Raw genomic sequence first — 23766 nt, 5'->3', positions numbered from 1 at the left:
AAGGGGCTCCCAAGGTATCGTTCAAATTAAACGATTTTGAATAGGCGCGATAACGAAAGAGTTAGAACGTGGTCCCTTTGTTTTTGCCATTCGCAAACACACGACTATGGGACACCTTATGCGCAAGGTGCTGGCCGTTTCCCTCCCATTTCCACCAAGATGATTACTTTGTATTTTAACGAAGCCTCTATGTTCACTGAGCTGCTCCATTTCGGTTTCGAGTCGGCGGTTTCGGTTTCAAGATTTTTGAGTTTTGAGTCCAATTGTAATGCGCAGGTATTTTTGAACGCCTATTTTAAAAGTAAAAGTGTGTTAGAATCGTGCAAATACGGTAATACCAAACTTCTATGGTCAGCTAGTCTGAGCACTTTGTGTGTGAGTGTAACCCGCTGAGACTGTGTTGACCATTTATTCCTCCACTTAACATGCGCTGATCCACAGTTAACCTCTACGAGATCGTAACTCGGGCATGCTTCTTGGCACCAATTGACAGCATACCGCTTTCACATCTCATGGAGCCGGTGAAAGGGGAAAACAAGCAACTTTCAAGCCAAGAAGCCACAAAAGTAGCTCGTCTGGTCCAGAGTGCATTGCTCGGGCAACAATCACTCATAGTGCCTCTTGCACAAGGGACACCTTTTGTGCAATCAATCAGTGCCGTGCAGTATTATTTCAGTTCTTGTGGTCCACGGACCACTTTCCATGCAAGCGTTGCTTCTTAGTGCTCCCAATTATAGCGAACAGTACATTCAGAAACTCTGAAACCGTTTTTCACTGCATTATGAGGTGGCACTAATTTCGGTCAACAGGCCACGTTATCAACAGCATTTTGTAATGCTGCTGACTTGTCTTTGTAACACGTGCCCAGGCCAAGCCAGAAAAAAAAAAAAAAAAAAAAAAAAACACACGTAAAAGCTTTTTGTACTTAATCACGTCAAGCACAAGCATTCCCAATGAACTTTGCGAAAGTCCACAGCCTGTGTAGCCAGTTTCCCCAGCTAAGTTGATGACTCGTTCATACAGGAAACAGTGTAGCTGTTCAGCCTGCAAACGCAAACTTTGCGGCTTTTTCAACAATGTGTAGAAACGGTGGGGCTTTCGTAGCCTGCCTGACATGCAGGAGAGTAAAGGACTAGAGCATGCAATGCGCACTGCCGTTTCTTGCACCGTTTTCTGACAGCACAACGGTAGTTATACTGTGCTTCAGCCCTCGCCTTCAGTTACAACTGTCAAAAGCACAAGGTGGTGCTACACTAAAACAGGTAAAGTGTAAGTAAGGAGAGTGCTGTTTAAAGTCTCCTCTCCTCTTCAACCCCACTTGTCCTGCAGTGCCGCCCACCATTTGGCTCCTAGCTTGTGGCCATACGGAATGCCGCCTTGACCGTGGTAGAGAGTTGTGGCAGAGCAGGAACTGGAACTTCGCATCAGCCAATTAAATGCGTCGTCGGCACCACAATCACTGTTGCTGCTTAGCCGGGGCATACAACGGGGACTTGAGTGTGGTGGGAAGTGTTGAGAAAGATCACACATGGAACTTTCTAACGCTGAAGGTGGCGCAATGCACCCTTTTTCTCTTGTTTTTTCCCACTAAAAGCATCCTCCTCAAAGCATGCTGTCCTCCTCCCAGGTTTCACCGTAAGACCAAAGTCAATTCGTCTCGCACTGCACAGTTTCTCAGAGAGTCCACCCTCTTGAGGAGGGCTCTCCTTCCCATAAAAACCTTGCTCTAATTTGCGGAGCTTGCAGATACCACACACTAGCATGCACTTCACATCCATCCAATGTAGTCCTCTCCATCCAATGTAGGGCCACTGTAGCGGGTGCTCATAAGAGCACCCACTACAGTGGCCCAGTGGCTAAGGCATTGTGCTAAAGCAAGAACGTCCGTGTGTCCAGATTAAAGATCCCTAGCAGGTGGTGGAAATTGATCCGGAGCCCTCCATTACAGCACGCCTCATAGCCCAGGGATAGCTTCAGCACACTCAATCACTGTATGATCGCATTATTGTCGCCTTAGAGCTATACCAAAAAATAAACCTCCTCTTCTCCAAATTACATGCACACAAGATCTGCGAATTTGGAACAGGACAAGAGAGCAAGTGCGGAACAGTCCGAACACTCACAACTGGCTCTGACGCATTACAGGGTGCCTTTGTTGAGCAATCTTAGAGGTTAACTCCAAATACTGTTAAAATTCTCCCGAGAGAACAAGCTGTGCCAAAACTATTTTCCTTGAAGAACTCTGACCAGGCCCAAAACAACTACAATCACAGAACAAAGAAGCCTCCCCCTTTTCCCCCACAATCAGTGTCGTCACAAACAGGACTCTGTGCGGTTGGAAAGCTCGAAGTTCAGGAAATGCCAATGGGCATTGAATAGCAGCTTTGAGAGCAGGGTTTCAAACAGTGCCTTACCAGTAACCTCACCAGAATGCACATCCTTACATCTTAAATCCAGCTCAACTAATTTAGTGTAACAGCTTTTTTTTCTCTCTCTCTCTCTCTCCACCGTTTGTACCTTAACTGACCATGCCCACACAAGCCAAGGTGAATTGGAGCTCACCTTCAGGAGGCAGCCATCCAATGTAGTCCTCTTTGCTCTCAAAAGATGACTTCTTCTTCTGCACCTCTTTCTGCTGTCAAAAGAAAAAAAAAAAAATCGGTATCAGATTATTGCAAGTCACAGTAGACCAATTTTTCAGAGCAGAAAATTGCAATGTGCAAAAGCAAAATGGGGGGTTGCGGCTTGTATGCAAATGGATAAAAAAATTTTTTTTATCTGCCACAGCACACAACGTGAACGCAAATTAATGTGGACTGCTAGGATAACTATTTTGTTTTGATTTAATGGCGGTTATTTTCACTGTGACCCTCTGAGCAATGTTCACGTGAAAAACAAGAAACAAAATCAGCACAAAGCACGGCATGCTGCGCAGTACTTACAACAAACACCCCCCCCCCCCTACAACTAAATAAGACAGGTCAGTTTTCAATTTCAATAAAAGCAAGAAAGCTGCAGGTGCTTTCTATAACATAGTGTTTGCCATTTGATTCAATTCGCAGCAAGCTCTCGCATCTGTTACACGTGCCGCCGAAGGAGGCGCCACTTTCGCCACCTCTAGGAATACCACTACACAAGAAGACTTCCTGGGAAATTGCAGTGCGTTAAGTGCCACGTTCAAAAGGCAGGTAACCAGTTTGGGACTCAGCTTAGGAATGTCTGGCTAATCGACACGGGTACAGTTGCGGTCGTCATCATACGGCCTCGTAAGGAAGGAAGGAGGAAGAGCTTGCCTTCCTGTCCGGTGCTGGTGTGAGCTTGGGGGTCTTCTTGACAAACTCCAGCACCATGGGGGGTCGCTCTGGCCCTGCAATGGGCAAGGAAAGGGACAGAGAGGAACACTGCGTGCAAAGCCCAAACACCTCCTCTTCTGGACAGTGTTGGGAAGGGGTTGTTGGTCAACAAGGGGTTGTTGGTCACACCCCTTTCTTCTTGGTGCATGCCCAAGTTGTGACACAGCCAGCCAGTCCGGCCATGCAAGAGGAATGGGGGCGTGGACAGTGTGCAACCCTGGCCCCCTTGTCTGTGGGGTAGCTGGCCCCCCAGGTGAGTGACCCCTGTTTGAAGCAGAAGAGACAATCGAGGTTCTGCTGCCTCTGGACCTGGGCTTCTTGAAAGAGCGTTTGTGTCTGCAGCTGGTGGGGGACAACCGCTTTTAGTTGCATTTAGTTCAACGTATTCATGGCCACTGTGGGCTCTATTTTGCTTCACAGTGCCGTGTGAGAAAGCACAAAAAATTCATCGCCCTTTTCTTTCAAATAAAAGCTGAAGTAGGCTTTGGAGCAATGTGTGCATCCGGGCTTGTGAGGCCCCACTGCACCTCTGTAGCTTAGTTAGCAGCAGACTTCGACTCAGGGCATGGTATCCGCTAAGCAACACTGCCATTGTTGCACTACTGCACATAAACCGGCTTCATCGTGATATTTGTCAAATTAATTAGCATTTGACATTTACAAGCAATTTGAAATAGACAAAAGAGGGAGTGCTTGGATAAGCCTAACTCGGTCTCTGTCATCCATCCCATGTAGGGTTGCCCCCACCCCCCCCCCCCCAAAAAAAAAAAAAAAAGAATCCATGTTTTATGACGTCAATGCCATATGCATCGCAGCATTTTCCTAGAGAGGAATCAACATAACAATTGTACTGAAAGTCGCTGAAATTTTGGTTGTTGCTCTGAATGCGTGGCACTGAAAAGTAACCCTAATCCCGTGATTTCAATTTGTGATTCTTTTGAGGCGTGCAATGAGCTGATCCACGTGGGAGCTGAGGTGCTTAATGAGCTCCAAGTTGGACCATACATTCTGCTGCATGGTGAGGCCCAAGACTTTAATTTAGAGACCCATGAAACTTCCCTGTACCTGCCCCTGCACCTGGCTGGTGATTTGGGGAACATAGCCACTCTTTTCTCTGGTGGAGGAACCAGTAGCTTGGATTTGGCAGGTGAGTACTTAAGGCCAGCCAGGGCTTCCTGTTCTGATACTACCACATCTGCTCCGGCATGGAGGGTGCTCACAAGGTGTCCTTCGCTTCCACCGGCAACCCGGAGGCTGATATCGTCCGTGTGAGAGTGCCAACACGGAGATGCGGGATCCGCCTCAGCGCATGGATGTCGCAATTCTAAAGTTGGAGACTCCTAGCATTAGGCCACAGGAAGAAACTTGTATTGAATTCACAAACAGCTTAAAAACACCCGTTTTGAATGATGTTTTGCATTGATAGCCAGTACAGCATTACAGAAATAAGTATCCCGTACATCAGTTAAAAAAGAAAAAAAAAAGACTCTTGCTCCATTTTCTCTTTTGCCTGTTATCATTCATTTGCAGTGATGAAGCCGCAGCAATGGTGGCCATAGCTTTTTGAGGACAGTTGAAGATGAAGCAAGCTTTCGGGCTAACGATGCTTAGTTAGGGTTAAAAACCTAGGAAACTCGTTATACGCTCTGTAGCCAAAGCCAGATACCTGTACAATGAAGCAGGCAAGTGATTATCTCTACACAAGGTGCAGAATTGAGAGAAAAAACGCAGCTGAGTTGAGCACCGACACAACCAAACCGGAATTTCAGAAGGGAATCGTACCAGAAGAGCTGCTCACAAGAACCCTTGCAATGAAAGGTGGCCTCCCCCACTTACCAATTATGATTGGCTTCTTCTCCGTCCCTTCGGGCTTGGCTTCAGACGAAGGCTTGTCTTTGGAACCCTTTACATCCCCTCCAGATTTATCACTGTCCTTGCCCAGTTCATCCACAGGCACATTGTCTTTAGCCGTAGCCTTGGAATCACCAGAGGCTTTGGCTGTGTCCCTGGCTTTTCCCTCCTCTTCTTCCTCCTCTTCCTCCTCCTCCTCCTCCTCTTCTGCTCCATCTTGACCAGCTGGGCAGGCAATGACCTTCCTTTCGAACTCGGGCACAACCTGGGCAACAGTTTGGCAATGGTGGTTCATATGGCGAAAATTCCGAGGGTTTTCAAGTGCTTTCAAGGCACTGTGCGTGAATTTTAAAGCTTGCCTTTTAGAGCTCTTAAAGGATTGACTTTCAGGAGGAGATTGAGGCTTGATAATAAACTGCCAAAAAATGGCAACGTTGCTGCAGCCAATGTTTCCAAGGGAGGACTTGACTTCAGACAAGTAATCTCCTTGTCAAAGCAATGCCAAGTTCACATTTTTCGACAATCTCTCATGATTGTTCATTAGAGGTACACGGATAAGCAAGCACTTATGGTGTGTTACAAAATGCAAAGTTTCATTAGTTAAAGAAGATAAACTAAGGAACAAACACTTACTCAGTAGTGCTATGTTGCTTTTATGCTCATTGGGAAGGGAAGTTAAGAAATTCAACGATTTTTCAGGGGGTGTGTAAAAGTTCCAAGACTTTGAAAGCCTTGAAAACAAAGTTATCAAATTCAAACATTTCCAAGGTTTTCGTGAACCCACAGAAAATATGTTGACAACAGTTTGGTTATGGAGGCCCCTAAAAGCTAGAAAGCGTTTTCCGAACGTATGTCCGCCGATGCATCTTTCTGCTACAACTAAAGGTGTGCTTCCCCATTCCCTTCAAGTGTAGCAATTAGATGTTCTAATCACATATTTAAGCAGACACCTAAAAACAGGAATACAGGACAGCCAGAAATGGAAGCACCTTAGACAGTGAATACAAGTCGCAGCCCAACAAATGGACAAAGACGGTACCACGGGAGGAAGGAAAAGAATTTTTAAAAATACGCACAGCTAGGTGGAAGCATCTTCCAACCAAACAGGTTGGCTATAAAAAAGCGTTCAGCGCGTGCGAATGTCTGACTGTACTTTCAAAATGTGACCTTTCACTGTAAGACAGAAGTTCCCATTTATATGGGAAAATTTGGGACAGTGAAGTTTGGCACAATTTGCATTCGACCGAAAACAGGGTAACTTCACTCTCTGGTCACTGGCGAGAGGCGGTTGACAAACTGACGCAGTGTGTGCCGGAAATCCTGACACAAGAATTTTGGCATGGATTTTGAGAGGTGATAAAATAGCTCCCTTAGGCAGTTCACTTTCTGATTGCTGCTCTGATTACAACGAAGCATTTTCTAATGTGCTTCAGTATCATGTGGTGGGTTCGATTCCCGGCCACGGCGGCCGCTTTTCTGATGGAGGCGAAAAGCAAAAACGCCTGTGTGTACGAGATTTCGGCGCACGTTAAAGATCCCCAGGTGGTCAAAATTAATCCGGAGCCCTCCACTACGGCGCGCCTCATCGCCTGTGTTGCATCGGCGTGTGAAACCCTACAATCAATCAATCAGTATCATGTGCACACTGACCTATTGAGAGCATGGCCTAGGTGGATGGCAGTGCAAACACAAGCCACAATGAGTGCTGTGGCAGTTCAGACACAGAGGAGGCAACTCACAAAAGGAAACAGAAGAAGCGTGCAACAATGTGAGTTGCTCTGCTCCCTGCTGTGCCTCCAAACATAAGAGCGTTGACCAAACAAGCCGCACTAGTGGTTTGTTACTTTAAACACATTACTTGCAGCTTAAAAATTGCGAATTTCTCTGTTGTTGATTTGTTCGTAAGCCCATAAAAGTTTTCTTTTTGTTCGCCCACTCCCGTTGAGCTCACAATGAGATTGTGCCTTGCACGCGCTGACAGTTTTGCATGTATCAGTGGCATCGCCATCCACATAAATCTACCGTGGATTCTAGACATATGCTGCTCCTTAAATTAATGATCGACCAAATCCAACCTGTAGCACGTAAGCATCCTGATCCCATCTAAAGAACATTGAAAAGACTGGACTTTCAAGATGCAGGCCAGCACAGATGTATAATTTACATTTCAAAAACTGAAGCAAGTAACCGTTTTATCGTCGTCATCGAGAGCCTACTCAGGTCCAGTGCACGACAAAGGCCTCTCTCACCGACCCCCAGCCGCTCCTGTCCTGTGGACCCGCTCGAGTCCATTCTTTGTCCTTGAATCGCCTTATTTCATCCGTCCATCAAGTTATTGGCCTCCCACTGCTTCTAGATCAGTCTCTCGGTGTCCACTCTGTTACCCTGGTGGCCCACTGGTTGTCACTTTGCCCAACCAGTCCGAGGTGACTTTTTGCAAGTTCCTCTTAGATTTACCCGCTCCAAGCTGCAGCGGCACTGGGCGAGCAAACCACTCCTCCTCCTCTCACTGTTTTTCTCACTCTGCCTCTTCCCGGTGCGACATCAGGTGCGCATGCGCGACAACGGGATAACAGTCGCCGCAGCTGCCGCATGGGCTGCTGGAGCAGCAGCGGTGGCGGTGTGCTAGGGAGGCCACAGGGCTCGCGTGCACGTCGTAGCACAGTAGAAATATTGTTTCAGCGTTCTGAAGACCACAGAAGAGCGGTTATATGCCCAATGCACAGGGACGAAGCACAGCAAGAAATAATTTTTCTTGAAGTTTGCAAAAGGTGAGACACTCGTTTGTGAAGCGTGAATTTAATCTGAACGATAGCGCTGGTGTCGTGAGCTGTACAACTACGTGTACCGTGTTCGATGTCAACTTATGCTATGCCGTGTCGAACATCAGTGCTTATCATGGCACGTTGAGTTTGTGCTCACTCATATTTTCGTAACACGAATAAAGTGTTGAAGTGCGATTTCGGCTGCCGTCTTACTGTCCGAGCAGTGTACGTACGCCTGCATGGCTGCGCGCCAGTCACGGCGAGGCCTAGCGGGCGGCGCAAATGTTCCTATGACAATTAGTATGCCTCCAAGCTCAAGATGCCAGCGACGTTGCTATGGCAATTACAACTAACTTCTGCACGCCCAGGCTCGCCAGGGGAGGATTTGGCGCTACGACCACAATTAGCCGGGACGCTGGGTTGAAGGCTAAGATGCCGCCGACTGGCCTAACTACGCGGCCAGCCTATGATATTGTGTACTCGAATTTATGAGCCAGAGAAATTTTCTTTAAGCATTGGTGTAATTTTAGCTGAGTGCATTTTTATTGTCTTTTTTGTAAACCATGAATCATGGAGTGGCAGAGTAGGCTGAAAAACGGGTCCCTTCTTTTACTAGCAGAGTTCTTTTACATTACCTATTTTATTTTTATCATTTATTTATGAATACTGCAATCCCTATTGGGGATTTTCATAGAGTGGGTTACACGAATTACATGAATGCTCATATGCAAACAAACAAATTTTCAAAGCAGGCAGATAAAAAACACACAGAAACAAAAGTATGCACAAAGCAACTCAAAATATACAAAAATTTCCAAAGTTTGTGGGTACAGACTTAATTGGCATGTTAGTTTAATTAAACACTGCTGTTGAGGCTAGAAGAAAATAATGTAAGGATGGCTGTAAAACTTCAGTGTTGGTTAGTTTGTTCCAGTAGTTTACAGTTCGCGGAAAGAATGAATATTTAAAGCAGTTGTTATGGGTTGCATAGGGTGTTATTGTGTGCTCATGCCTTTGTCGAGTTGCATATCGGGACGAAAATGAAAGAACTTCAGAAATGTCTGTCTTGTAATATCCCTTTACTAGTTGATATAGAAATTTTAGTCTAGATAAGTGGTTTCTTTCTGTTAGTGTTGGTAGATTAGCTCGAGTTGAAAGTTCCGTAATTGAAGTGCGTCCGAAGCTGTTATAACTAGGCGACTTACTTCAATCAAAATTGTGCCCCTATGTTTACAGGGCACGCCAGTCTTTTCCAGAACAGACTGTGTGCTGTTTGTGAAGAGAACAAACGACACAAATGTGTGGACCATTGTTATCGCGGAGGTTATTACGGATGCGTTAGCAGCTGCCCCTTGCTCACCAGTTTCTTCCTGTTCTTCAGGGAGCCCGTCATGGGCAGCAGCTGCTTCTTCGACCCCGACGCATCTCCTTTCCCCAGGGGCCTCAGGTGGGCGCTGCAAGGAGGCAACCAAGGCATCTACTTTCCACAACACAGCTGAATACAATAAACACAGCTTCTTCAAACTAGAGAACACTAAGTCAGGTACGTTTCCCCGGTTTTCCTTTCATGACTTACGGCAGCAGCCGCAAGCACTTGAGTACTACCTACTTCAACTTTCTGCCAACAAATGACAGGCTGTTCAACTTGCGCCATACCTGCTGGTATATGTTGAGCAACTCTGGCCAAAATGCATGGCCAAAATGCACCCGATTGTGGGCGATACGCCAGTGTCTATTCTAGCCAGATTTCGGCATTATTAGTGCCGTCAGGTTAGTGCCACTGCTAGTGGCACAGTCAGAAAGCACCCGAAAGCGGCTGGCAGCATCTGGGCTTCCAGTTTGTCTCGAGGTTTAGGGTCATTCCACTTCCCAGAAAACATTCAACTTCTTTTTCTCTTCCAGCAGTCGGCTGCCTTGACACAAATTACCATGAGCAATTTCTGTTCAAAAGCATCCATTTTATTCAGAGCTTGGCTTTCATCTGTAACCTGACATAGCTTTATATCAGTTAAATAAGGGAGCTGTGGCTACGTCGCATGTTTTATTCGAGCAATCTCATAACATTTTGTTTGCCAGAGAAAAAAACTGACGCACCAATGAAATAGTGAAGATTACCTAGTTAAGATTAATTTGCATTAGCGCCTTAATCAGCTTTACTTGTTAAAGTGTGAAAACACAAAGTGCTGCAAAAAAAAATCAGAAAAAAAAACAGAAAAGGGTTTATTTACATGACAGTTATTCAATGTAGGTATTAAATACGCCGCTTCTGTTTCAGGATAAAAACTTAAGTACTTTAAGCTTGCCTCAATTGTCTGAGCCGGGTTTGCTATCACTTTTATTGAACATTGATGGGAAAAAAGGTTGTGGACCCGACGGGATTCCCAATGCGTTTTTAAAGCGTTACGCTGAATCAGTGTGTAAATACCTTTTTCTTATATTTTCCAAATCGCTTAAAGATTGCCAGGTTCCATCGGAATGGAAAATTGCAAAAATTCTTCCCATCCACAAAAGTGGTGACTCGTCTTGTCCGTCTAATTACAGACCAATTTCTATTACGTGTACTTCCTGCAAAATGCTTGAGCATATTATTCTAAAGTCCCTTACTGAATACGTGGAAGAAAATGCTATTCTCCATTCCAATCAACACGGTTTTCGTCGCGGCCTATCTACTGTCACACAACTGGTTGAGACCTTGCATGACCTTGCCAATGGCATTAACGATCAATCGCAGATTGACGTAGTCTTGCTAGATCTGTCAAAAGCTTTTGACCGCGTTTCCCATCCCAAACTGATCCAAAAGCTTACCAGTATACTGGGCAACGGACCTATGACCAAGTGGATCGAAAGCTACTTGACCGACCGCTACCAATTTGTTCAATATGGTGCACATGTCTCCGAAACGGTTCCAGTATTATCAGGAGTGCCCCAGGGTTCTGTTTTAGGCCCCATGTCGTTTCTTCTTTTTATTAATGACATCGCTGACGTAGCCGAAGTAAATATCAGATTGTTCGCAGACGATTGTATCCTCTACCAGCGAATAGACAGCTACCAGGATCAGTTAAAACTAGATGAGTCGCTAAAAAAGGTCGGAACCTGGTGTCGAGAGTGGCAAATGGAAATAAATACTGAGAAAACTGTCGCCATGTCAATAACAAAGAAAAAAACGAAGGCAAATTTTTCGTATTCGCTGGGAAATGTCCCACTTCGCAACGTCGCTGTCTGCAAATATCTCGGCATCTTGATATCGTCCGACCTAAATTGGACTGCGCATGTCGAACATGTTACAAAGAAGGCTCTCAGCAAGTTATTTTTTCTTAAGCGAACCCTTCGTCATTCGACACCCCAAACAAAACTTCTAGCGTATACCATGCTTATCCGTCCAATCCTCGAATATGCGAGTGTGGCCTGGTTCCCTTTCACAAACAAACATGTAGCCGCGCTTGAAAGAGTACAACGTAAAGCAGTTCGTTTTATCTATAACCGTTATAGGCGTACCGATTCGCCTACTGCTCTTTTGAAAAGAGCGGATCTGCCCACCCTGGCGAGCCGCGCCAAGCTTCATAGTCTGAGATTTTTGTATCTGGTGCTACACAACTCTTTGAAAATAAATATAGCCAGTTATGTTAAGGCTAACTGTAAGCGCCAAACACGAAATAAGCATTGCCACACACTTGATGAGTATCCCTTCAATAACAATGTTTTTGGCCACTCTTTTTTTCCACGAGCCATACGCGCTTGGAATGCCCTGCACCCCACTGTGTTGACACAGCCGACAGTTGACAAATTTGTTATTAGAGCGAGTGAACCTGTACTGACTTTTATGTAGCCGTGATTTCTTGAGTTGACGATGTTGCAAGTTTTAACTCTGTCTGTGCAATTACGTGTTGTATTTGTTTTTTATTTGCTTGCCCCAGCAATTCAACCGATGTTTATATTCATGACGACTCTTTGCCTATCACTACGCCGAATTTTGCACTACGTCCGAGATATATGCTTGAAATCCCAAGTGCTTGAAACATGTATTTTTAGTCTGTGTATTGTTTGTTTTTACAATGTGACACCACTCCTGTAATAATCCCATCACGGGATTGACAGTATCCTGAAATAAATAAATTGCAAAACTACCTATAGGCCTTACATATCAGAACATGGTCTGCGGTTCACTGCATGAGTTGGTAAAAAAATTGGCCGCGTATGTATCTGCTCCTTTTATTGCAAATGTCGTCAAAAGACGATAGTCTTTATCGACTTTTGCCAAGTAAATGCCTCCCTTCGCTTTACCGCTCACTTCTCATGTTGTTCCTCTTGCGTCGCGCTCCTCCCAAGGTAAAGACGCCACAGGTTTTTTTTAAAATCATTTTAAATTTCTCGCGTTCCAGTGCTCCAAACCGGGTGTCTCGATGCGAACGCTGCCGTACGGTGAAGATGCGTGTGAATTGAGGCGGCCTACTTCAACGTTTATAGAATCGCGTTTCCCTACTCCACGTGCGTTGCAAGCAGAACGTGGAACCTATCTAGTGAAACCTTGCGTAACTGTTGCCGGTTGATTTCTTAAAACGGCGCCAGAAGCTATAGTGGCGCGGGCGACAGCAGGCGACGGCGGAGGGAATTCTTTTTCTTTTTCTGCAATTGTGAAGTATTTAATTTCGCAAAAGCCAAGCATGTATGATTTTTTATAAAGGAACACTGCAAATATCACTTCTGTATTGATTTCCTGCCTTATATTTGCGTAATGTCTTGTTCTTCTTCAACAATGTTGACGAGTATGAACATTACACCGTACATAGACGGGCACATTTAGCTGTGACTATATAAGACTATTGCGCAGGCATTGTTTTACTTTGGCCAGGTGGCTGAATCGAGTGACAGACAGACAGACGGACAGACATACAGACAGACAGACAGACAGACATACAGACACACCAAAATTTCTGGGTTTAAGTAGCCGAAGAAAGACTATCGTCTTTAAAAATCACGGGCAAACAAGGGCAACATGACTAGCCTGCCATCTATCGACAGAAAGTTGTAGTGGTCTGCTGCCAGCCATAGGGGAATGCAATAAAGAACATCACAATTGTGTAATTCAATGTTTTTGAAAAGCAAGTTTTACTAGGGGCATTTTTTTTACCTGAACTGGTGCAGATTAGTGCAGTGTCATGCAGACCAGTGCAAAGTGCGACTGGGGATATCAATTAGTAAAAAGAATGAACATATGCTGTACTGCTTGCACCAGTGAAGCCAGTTCATTTTAAAAAAAGAATGCCTCTACTGTAGCAAGTTTTGCTGTCAAAACTAAATGTATAGCAAGGTTCGGCTTTTGTCCCCCGCACGCTGCTTCAATATGCTTGCTCTTCATTCGTTCTCAAGCAAGGACGCTTGCACGGCCCGAATTTCGAAGCAGAGTTTCGCAACTGATCTACACTGAAGAACTCTGATTTACACAGGAAGGAAGTAAACACATGCAGAAGTACATAGTGAACTAGCACACCTTTCCTTGCATTTCTTCTTTTCCTTTCTTTTTTTTTTTTTTCAGAAGGTCTACGTCAGCAGTTTCTATCTGCTATTCATCTACGTTTCCCATGAACGAAGCCCGCCATTAAAAAAAGCTTCAACTTTCATAATACCCCATAAAAACCCATGAAAGCCAAGTACACAAGAGAAAACATCGGTAATTTAAGCTCAGGTTGACCGTGATGCAGATGTCTTCTCACATGTGCACAACTTTTATAGACTGCTGTTATACCCCCTATCATTAGGCAAATGTAATGTCATTCAAAGCGAATGACATTCAGCTTGACCATGCAGGGCCCACACAGTGAAAGATGTGCCATTTAATAGGCCTAGTAGTGATGATTAGCACCATCTTGGAATTGCAAGGTAATAATGCAAATGCGTTGCAAATGTCTGTGAAATTTTATGAAAAAAAAAAAAAAATCAAAATGTATCACCATCTCAGGTGATATAAGTAGACGTCACAAGCTGAGGCAAACAACCACCAAATCTGTATCTGGATAGCAGGCAAACATTGTGGAGCTTGGTCTTGTGGTGTTGCTTGAATTTATTTGCATTTCTCTCTGTATAAAAATAAGATGCAGGGAAATATAGATCCATCGACAGTCTTCAAGCACAGTGCTCTTTTATCTATTACAAAAGTGTGCTGTTTAGACAGGGCTGCTCTCAAGGCTGCTCATTTGGTTCAAAAGTTAGAGGAAATGAATGCGTTCCCCAAACTCGTATGATCAGTGCAAGCTGTTTGCAATGAATGCCACTCCAGACTCTCATGTAGCACGACGCTAAGGGCACTAATAACTAATGTTGTTCACTCTAAATGTCACTGGATTTGGTGTGACAGGGGTATTAGTCTTATTTTTCTAAAGGAATGGTGAACTGGAGTGTGTTTAGTTCAAATTTTTAGCAATGACTGGCTCCATTTGTCATAATAGCATACAAAGAATGCTCATGTAGTCCTAGTGATGAAAACAGAAATAGAGACAAAAAGCGAGAAACTGCACGCCATTTCACCCCCTTCCTATTTCCCAACCGTGCAAGCAACACCTTTTCCCTGCTTTTTGCTGCATTTTACCTGTTGTCTTTCACATGTTAACTAACACGTCACAAGCCAATCCAATCACTATGCTAATGGGAATCTGTGCTCTTCCCGTAATTCCAAAAACTGCACGGATGTCTTTGGTGACGCTAGCACCACACTCCTTGCAAGTACAGGTAGGAAACCGCCCAATCGCTCAGGGTGCCTCAAATTGTGCAATGGGCGCAACAACAGGGTGTCCGTCCCAGCGAGCCCCCCGAGTGCCTACCCGGTGAGCGGCGGCAGGTGGGCGGGCTTGGCGATGTTGGCCAGGCGGGTGAGCCTCAGGCGGTCCTGCAGCAGGCCGGCCAGCTCCTGGCGCAGCCGCGACCGCTGGGTCTTGTCCTCCAGGGAGCGCGACTTGAGGGCACTCATGAAGGCCTCCAGGGAGTCGCCCTCGCCCGCACTGTCTGCAAGCTCCGCTGCAGTGGCAACCGGCACGCAGTGAGGACGACAGTGAGAGGAGGGTGTGGAACAGAGGGGCCTCCGCACTCTCACATGGCCCCACTCAACAAACGGGACTCCACAGGGACATTACAAGCGCCTCATTTCTTTTCTGACTGCTGTGCAGATGGCAGGATGGGTTGTGTCCATCCCTGCTGCACCAATGCTCCCCCCCCCCCCCCCCCCCCCACCTCCCTTCTCTCGCCTTCACCGTGAAACCTAGTTCTGCTGCGTGCAACAAACCACTACACTTGTTCACCAGCATGCACATGGGTGACTCGTACAGCCAAAACCAGAGCAAAGGGAACAAAGGAACTCTTCAGCAAAACACGTTGTTGAGCAAGCTGGTGCACAAGGGTGATAAAATTAGAGTACGAGTGGGACGGCGACAAGAGAAAGATGGTGAGAGAACTGCTCAAACAAGGCTCATATACCTAGAGGCACAAGTCCCCTGCGAAACAGGAACAGCAGGACGAAACGGCAACAAGACAAAGTCAGCTCAGCAATGAGCACTAGGCAGAGGACCAAGGGCCTGCCAGCACATTTCTGACGCCGTGACTCCATACTGGGGTTGCAGGGGGAGGGTGAGGCAATGATTCAACGTCATGCGTAACGAGCGCACTCATTTGCATTTTCACCAGCCGCCTGCCAACATGCTGTTGCCAGTGTGAGGTCTTTTGAGGGGCTATTGCTGTATTGTTTGTAAGGCCTTTCTCAGCAGAACGGCATCTACTAGATCCCTTTGACGACCAAGATGAACTTCATTCTAATGCATACTAAACTGTCATATGCAGCATGTTCCACTTTTGAGATGCACAAATGGCAAGGATTTAAAGGGGCCATCAAGACAAAATAATAACTTGCTCAGCTTGAAAGAATTAGCCGTTGCTAAATTGCTCAGCCCCATTTGAGGTGCAAAAGATATTTTTTTAACAAGCAGTACTGCGGAACTTTCAAGTTTCACGCCACAGTGACATGTTGTAGGCACGACAGGCATCATACAGGCCAGCACTAACTGCACATTGCCATTCATGTGATATGATTAACGGAACTGGAGGTCCCACTTCAATTGTCTTAGAATTGGTTTAGGTCAGCAGCCGCCAATCGCACGAACAAGGTTCTGTGATGTCATAGACATATCACTAAATAGTGGCTGGGGAGTCGCCACTTCTTCACATGTCTTCCTTCATATCTCCATTACTTATTTCAAGTTTGTGACAGAACTGGTATCATAGTCATCGGGACAACGCAGTCTTTTTAATCAACCACACTGCTAGTTTGTCCTCGTGGCCTCATAAAGAAATAGGGATGAAACATAAAATCGTACATGTGCTATTCATTCGCATAACATTGCACTTCTTCGTCTTCTGTGTCACGCCTAAACAATGCATATTCACTGAAACACACACCAAACTTATTTTGGGGGGAGAGGGGTGGGGGTGCACCTAAGTTATAAGGTACGCTGTAATGAACAGCTCGGGATTAATTTTGACCGCCTGCGCCTCTTTAACATGCATCGACATCCTGACACACATAACGAAGTTGCGGTCACTGACCAGATCAATTGAAAAAAGTTACTTTTTGCAGTCGACTTGGTCAGTGACCGCAACATTGTTATGAACTCACTACCTGACCAGACGGCCTTCCGTCGAACCCTGGAATATGTACAGGTCCGCGCAAAAGTAAACGGAGCACGGGAGCGGTGGCCGAACTGCATCGCCGCGCCGCGTACGGGCGCCGACGGGAACCATGGAGCGCCGGTCGAAGAGTGTGTTCGCACTGCCCCCGCCGCCCTATCTGATATGTTTAATCGCCGCTCTGCTGGTGTGTCATTCTCGGCGAGACGGTCTTCAATAGGCAGCGCTGGGCTATTGAGGGGCGCTGGTTGCATCGCCGCTCGCAGGCATCAACGGCGACCGAATCCGCTGCTCATGAGCTGGACGAAGCGGCGCGCTCACGGAAATGTGCCTTATCGCGTTCTAAAGGGCGGCATAAAATTGTAGGCCGCTGCGGTTTTGCATAGAATGTCATTGCGATATAATTAATTGTAAGCCGGCAACAAAATTGCCACGTACAATATAGAAAGCCCATTCACAGACATTTTCATTGTTCGGGAAAAAATCTCGCTTACGAGATTTCTTGTTTAATTTTGGGTTTGTCCCCAGTTATTGCTGCCGCTCAGTCCAGGTCTGCTCTGAAGAAAGGGAAATAACAGATGTCCATGCGGTGGAAATTCTGTATTAGAGAACACTGTAAAGAATAGGCACAATCGTTTCCCGCTAATACAGCGGGCCTCATAGGGCGCATATTTTGTGGTCGCATTAAAACCGACGTCGTTTTATATTTAACGAGCACCTTATATTAGTTAAGAAAGTGTCTCAGATTTAAATTAAACTCCGTATTGAATTGAAAAATGGCTTCACCGCATGACTTCAAAGTCTTGCAGAAAAGCGCTGGCAAGGTCCCAAAATGACCAATGGCGAGTATAGTCGTCATGACCGATGACGACCATACTCTTAATCGGTTAATTTGGTACGAAATCTCAGGGCAGCTATCCCCCTCAATGGGCACGAAAGGGTTAATAAAACAACAAAATATGTGCCCTGTGAGGCCCGCTGTACTAGCAGGAAACGATTGTACCCATTCTTTACGGTGTTCTCTAATATAGAATTTCCACCGCATGGACTTCTTGTATTTCCCTTTCTTCAGAGCAGACCTGGACTGAGCAGCACCAATAACTTGGGACAAACCCAAAATTAAACAAGAAATCTCGTAAGCGAGATTTCTTTCTTGAACAACGAAAAAGTCTGTGAATGTGCTTTCTATATTGTACATGGCAATTTTGTTGCCGGCTTACTAGTATTAATTATATCGCAATGACATGCTATGCAAAACCGCAGCGGCCTACTATTTTATGCCGCCCTTTACAGCGTGCAACAAGGCACGTTTCCCGGCGCGCGCAGCTTCGTCCAGCTCATGAGCAGCGGATTCGGTCGCCGCTGATGCCTGCGAGCGGCAATGCAACCAGCGCCCCTCTATAGCCCAGCGCTGCCTTTTGAAAACCGTCTAGCCGAGCGTGACACGCCAGCAGAGCGGCGATTAAACATATCAGATAAGGCGGTGGGGGCAGTGCGAACACACTCTTTGACCGGCACTCCATGGTTCCCGTCGACGCCCATACGCGGCGCAGCGATGCAGTTCGGCCGCCGCTCCCGTGCTCCGTTTACTTCTGCGCGGACCTGTACATCTTGGCACACGGTGTTTTGCATATTTTTGCTCCTTCAGATTTAGAAACAGTCACTGTGGCAGGGAATCGAACCCGCATTCTTGGGCCCAGTAGTGCAACGCAATAGCCACTGAGCCTCTGTGCTTGGTACCAATGTAACTTAACGGACCTGATCCCACTTTTCCACATCTAACACTGTGCGTGTTCTGGCTTTGCCAGCCAAGCCACACAACGTGCTTCAGGCTCAGTAGCCAACACTTTACAGCAGAATAAAAGGAACCTGCAGCAGCAAGGAGAACAGTGCTTCCGCGGTAGTACGGAGGCCCCACATACGGGACTGTTCAGAAAATGGACGAACAAATGGGGACAGAAAAAGAAGCAGAAATAGACATACAGTGGAATCTCGATGATACCATTCTCGGTGATACGAATTTCGGGATGATATGAATTTCTGATAAGTCCCGGCGAAATTTCATTGTTTGTAATTGGAAAAATTTCGGCTCTTACGAATGGATCTGCGGGGCCCGGTGGATGATACAAAACGAGCCAGCGAGGCGCCCGCCTGTTGAGCAAGCAAGCGACAGTGACGTACGGGCTCTCTCTGTTGGGCTGTTTTCTGCTCGCGAAAACGCGTCACGCACTCCACAGGCGCGCTGACGCCACCACAAAACCACCCGCATGCTGCACAGGGCGCGGCCGGCCACAGCAACACGGCAACGGCTTCGGTCGCAAAGTGGTGCGGGCGCTCGAGCGACCGCTTCTAACTGCTCCTTAAAATGCTGCTCAAACCACCCACGAAGTTTCTTGTGCGGTAAATGAGCTAATAATGTGAGTGAAAACATATTTCATGGGTGCTACTAAAAGCGCCCATGAAATATGTGCCAGGGTGCTAAGCCTAAACATCTGCGGCGGAGCCAGTTGGCTGTCTCGAGTGCCTCAAAACTGCCGCCATGAGGTGCACCACGCCTTCCCATTGGCGCAAGCCGTCAGGCTCCCCCCTTCCACCATGCGTGTCACGCGTCATTTTCGCCGATGTGCCGTGAAAATACTGCGTGCGCAACGCCGACGCGCACAAATCGCGTGCAAAAACACTCCTTTAGTGAGCTTGGGCACCGCTAGTGGGGAAACTAAAGCCCAGAAGGGACCGCTCGGCGACATGGAGGTTAAAAAAAAGTAGATAAACGTTACGGATTTCTTGACGCGAAAGTAAAGAAAAGAAATAAATGAAAACTTTTCAGTGCTCAATTTTTTGGTCTGTGTTGGTTCATACGAATTTCTGGTGATACGAATATTTTTCACGGTTCCGCGAGATTTGTACCATCGAGGTTTTACTGTAGTAGGTGGAGGAAAACCTCCTCGCAGTGATGATACCGTAAAATTTTGACTCTACGTTCCAGCAAAACAAGAGAAAAGAGAAACAGTCTTCATCCCAAGCCAGTAAAAGAGAGCCGATGTGGGCAGTTGGCAGCAGAATGTGGGAAGAAGAGATCACTCACATGCCCGCTTGCTCTCCTCTAGCTTGGACTGGACCAGGCCAATCTGCTCCTCGACCAGCCTCAGTTTCTCCACCTGCACACAGAACGGAAGATGACGAGGGGATGTGCACCCGGTGGGAGAATAAAGAAAGAAAAAAGAAAAGAAAAAATTCCCCCGCATTTCCCCGAGGGGGAGAATGTGAAAGTGCGAATACACGGTTGTCGGCCCGCTTGCGGCGCTTGCGCTCGGCCCCCGCAGCCCACCGCCTCGCCGCCTTCTCTTCCATCTCTTCCATCGGGTTTGTAGTATCACGTGTACACCACGCAGTTATCAAGCCGCTATAACGCCGCTGAGTCGCCAACGCACGCCGCTGACGACGTAGTTTGAATGCGTTAAAGATATAAGGCGCGTCAACACTGATATCACCGTCGCGTCCGTGGCTTGATCGGTAGAGCGTCGCGCTGCGGCCGCAAAGTCCGCGGATCGAAACCTGGCGCCGGATGCTGTTTTTCTTTATAGAGGAGCACTGCGGACGCCGCCGACGCCGGCGGTGGATGGTTTGGGGTCGCTTATAAAGTGTATTCACACTTAAAAGACATAGCAGTTGGGATGTCAAAGAGGGACGGGAGGGTAGACAGTGGAGGGGAAGGGGTTGAGGAGGAGGTGTTGATGAGTCCTGCATCCGACCCAGCTGCTACGTGCACAACACGGTGTGTAATCCAAGGAAAAAAAGCCTCTGCATTAATTCTTTGCAACTGCATCCTTTGCAAATTTTACCCAACCCCCAACCCTGCTCAATACGCCCTGACTGCTATGCTTTCCATAGCATGCTTTAGACACAATAAAACACGAAGAAAAGTGCATACAACAGAAAGCACCCACCGACTGCGGCTTGTTCCACAGTGCTTGCATTACAAAAAACAAAAAAGCTACATGTGACCACCAAAGTAGCATCTACAATGGGATCGTGCATTTGCACTGCAAGGTGGTAGGCTTATAGTGTCAACATCGGCAGATGACTCATCGACGAACCTGGCCAAAGGAAACGCCATTCAAACCTACCCAAAGACAAAGTGGCATCATATACCTCGCTTTCAATAAAGTAATGACTGCTCCCATTTCTCCGGTTATGCCAATGATCACCGCTCCTCCGTGGCCATCCGTTTACACTCGTATTTACCAAAGGCATGTAGTAAGCATTTTAATTGCAATAAAAATTTCGCCACATTAGGTATTTTGTTGAAAAACACACGGAGTCGGTGTAAATAATTTGCTCTTAAAGAAATTTACCATGTACTAATCTATTATGACCTCGTTTTGTTTTTGTGCCATAGCCGTAAGTTTCTTCCAAAAACCCTGGCATGTGTAAAATTTCTTCTGCGGCGTCCTTATAAGCAGACTAGCAAAAGCGATAGCAAAAATATTTTTTTCACGCCTTACGGAAAATTCAGGCTAGATGAGGTTAGAAGAAAAACTCGAGGGAGGAATGTACAATCCGGGAAAACGCACTATCCAGTAAGAAACGTACAACGGGGAATTTCTAGTCCTCACAACCGAGAGCGTAGTAACCAGGAAATTGTATGAACCGAGAATGTATCAACAGGGTTCTACTGTAATTGATTGAATGCTGATGTGCAGTTAATATGCTGATAACTGTTTTTAGCACTGACCCATATTATGCCACTCCTGCCCATATTACATCATGGGTGACATCATACAGTGCAACTTCGAAAGTTTATCAACATTCCTTGCATTTTTCTCAGTTGGAGTGCAGCTCAGTGAGTCACCACAAATAAGTTCTTTCAAATGGAACAGGGCGGTATTCCTTCCTGTTTTTCCCCTAGATGCACGCAAGCCAGCCTGGTGATGCCTTGTCACAACATAGCTGAAAAAAGCGCAGAAATTCCTTTGCCACTCGTACGCATTGCTTTCTAACAAACATTCTCCACTTGGGCTACCCACACCAGAGACTACGACTGTTTAGTTATATCCATCATTTTGTTATAAAGGGGGGTCCAACTCTTCTTCCTCGCGGGTTCGATTCCAGGCCGCCGCGGCCGCTTTTCTGATGGAGGCAAAAAGCAATAACGCCCGTGTGTACGAGATTTCGGCGCACGTTAAAGATCCCCAGGTGGTCAAAATTAACCCGGAGCCCTCCACTGAGGCGCGCCTCATCGCCTGCGTTGCGTCGGCGCATCAAACCCCCACAATCAATCAATCAACTCTTCTCCCTCACCAGGGTGTCGTAGGTGTCGACCTCCTCGGCGGAGTCCTTGCGCGCCATCTTCTTGCGCATCTCGCGCTTCTTCTCGATGGTGCCCGTCCGGTCGAGGAAGGTGTCCTCGTCGCTGTCGTAGAAATCGTTCTCCTCCCAGTTCTTCACCTTCCGCTTGCGCGCCTCTGGCATGTACAATAAAGAGCGACACAAGTTAGTCGCGGCTGGTGACTTCCCATATACCAATGAGCAATTGTGAATAAAGAGGCGCCACTGAATGGGCGCATGAAACGCACAACAATCTCAGCTACGAAGTTTCAGCCAGAAGAATTATCTAAGTACCGCAAATGTATGCGCCAGTGAAGTTTCGCCCTAATGGAAAACCTTGCCCATGAAGTTAAGGATAACCCTTTACGGCTTGTGAGGAACTAAAAAAGTTATGGCGAAAACACCGCTCAAGAAAACTGATTAACAGTGGCATATTGCTCCCGGGCTTTGTAATGCACTTTATTAGCACTGCTGCTGCATGTAATGGAATGGAATGGATGACTTTATTACAGGAGGAGGCCAATAGGCCCTGGTGTGGGGGACGGGGAAAAGGGGAGGGGAAGATTGTTCATATAAAGTCTGCACTGCACTGTGAGCGTTCACTTAGCACGATATGCACAGGTGAAGTTGTGACGAGGGCACTCTACTACGACCATGATTGGGGTATCCAAAAGGAGCCGTTCAGGAGCCACAAGGCATGTAAAAACAAGGCATTATGTAGAGAATACATCCCGTATAAAGAAGCATAGCGCGTTTTAAATGTTAAAAATTGCAGAAAAGGAAAGGAGTCCTTCTTTTTCACACACTGAGCATCATCCCATTATTTTTCTTGTACTAACGGTGCTGTGTTTATGTTCTCCACAAGCTAGTGCCACTTGCAAGCCTGACAAGGCTTCTAAAACCGAAGCAAGTTGGCCCAAGCTTTCTAAAAATCCAAGGAGGCCGTCCATAGCACTCAAAATTTCAAACACCTCTTGAAAGGTGGCTCCGTTTCCTTATGCAAAGCCAAGATCATCGAGGTACTTGTGATGTCTGTCCAGGCCTAAGCAGTGACAGGCAGTTAGTTACTCAAGATTGAATGAAGAGCTGGTACTCGTTGTAAAAAGGCCAGGGCAAACATCCTCAACCTAGGCCAGACCTAGGCAAGAGAACTCGAAGAGAGGAGCAGCCCACCGTGGCAGGCCTTGCGGAGCTCTCCGTGCTGGTCGAGGATGCGGCAGGCTTCGAGCGCACACGCCACCACGGCCTCTTTCTTCTTGCCCTTGACCGAGGCCTCAGCTATGACGGGCGCCCCGCCCGCCACGTCAATGGGCAGCCTGGAAGAAAGAAGGGGAGGAGAGCACCGCTTGGGACGACGTGCAGAGGAAGAGGAGCCACGGCCTTCAAATGACATCATTTATAGGTCTGCAAGTGTGCTTGGGAGCGCGTCTACTTGCTTTTGTTGAGTGGAAACCGACAGGCCGCTGGGAAATGCTCCCTCCCCATTTGTACTAGCCTTCCCGTTAGAGGCGAGGATTTGATCACGACACACCGGTTGCATGCGATAGCTTACGACAAGGTAGTTACAGCAGCTGCAGCCATCACGGCCCAAGATGCTTCACCTGATGGCAGCAAAGACAATCCGGCCCCTGCGTCACCCCTGAGCAATTACCCGGTACATTAAGAACACCAGAACCCTGCTCAAGCCACTGCATCCAACTTGCGTAGTCCTTCCCATCAACTTGGCTGAACCATAGGGACATGTAAAAGCTTTTCCGAGGTGCCAAGCACAACTTTCCACATCACCTCCCTTACAGCCTGCA

General features: G+C 46.8%; 1 protein-coding gene across 1 annotated transcript in view; it reads right to left on the bottom strand.

Moving 5' to 3' along the window:
• Nucleotides 1-23766, bottom strand: part of LOC144150212 (kanadaptin-like) — a 36408-nt gene that overhangs the window by 2071 nt on the left and 10571 nt on the right. Inside the window, exons 7-14 of the mRNA XM_077682059.1 lie at nucleotides 23138-23280; nucleotides 21938-22101; nucleotides 19722-19794; nucleotides 14785-14977; nucleotides 9330-9423; nucleotides 5190-5469; nucleotides 3294-3367; nucleotides 2563-2632 (exon numbers count right to left, since the gene is read on the bottom strand). Of these exons, the coding sequence (XP_077538185.1) occupies nucleotides 2563-2632; nucleotides 3294-3367; nucleotides 5190-5469; nucleotides 9330-9423; nucleotides 14785-14977; nucleotides 19722-19794; nucleotides 21938-22101; nucleotides 23138-23280 (1091 nt within the window). The remainder of the gene's footprint in view (nucleotides 1-2562; nucleotides 2633-3293; nucleotides 3368-5189; nucleotides 5470-9329; nucleotides 9424-14784; nucleotides 14978-19721; nucleotides 19795-21937; nucleotides 22102-23137; nucleotides 23281-23766) is intronic.

Source organism: Haemaphysalis longicornis, unplaced genomic scaffold, assembly GCF_048455015.1.
Source record: "Haemaphysalis longicornis isolate Haplotype H1 unplaced genomic scaffold, Haemaphysalis longicornis Haplotype H1 scaffold_8, whole genome shotgun sequence".
Classification (NCBI taxonomy): domain Eukaryota; kingdom Metazoa; phylum Arthropoda; class Arachnida; order Ixodida; family Ixodidae; genus Haemaphysalis; species Haemaphysalis longicornis.
The sequence above is the reverse complement of the archived record's forward strand: the minus strand, read 5'-3'. Positions and strand labels throughout refer to the sequence as shown.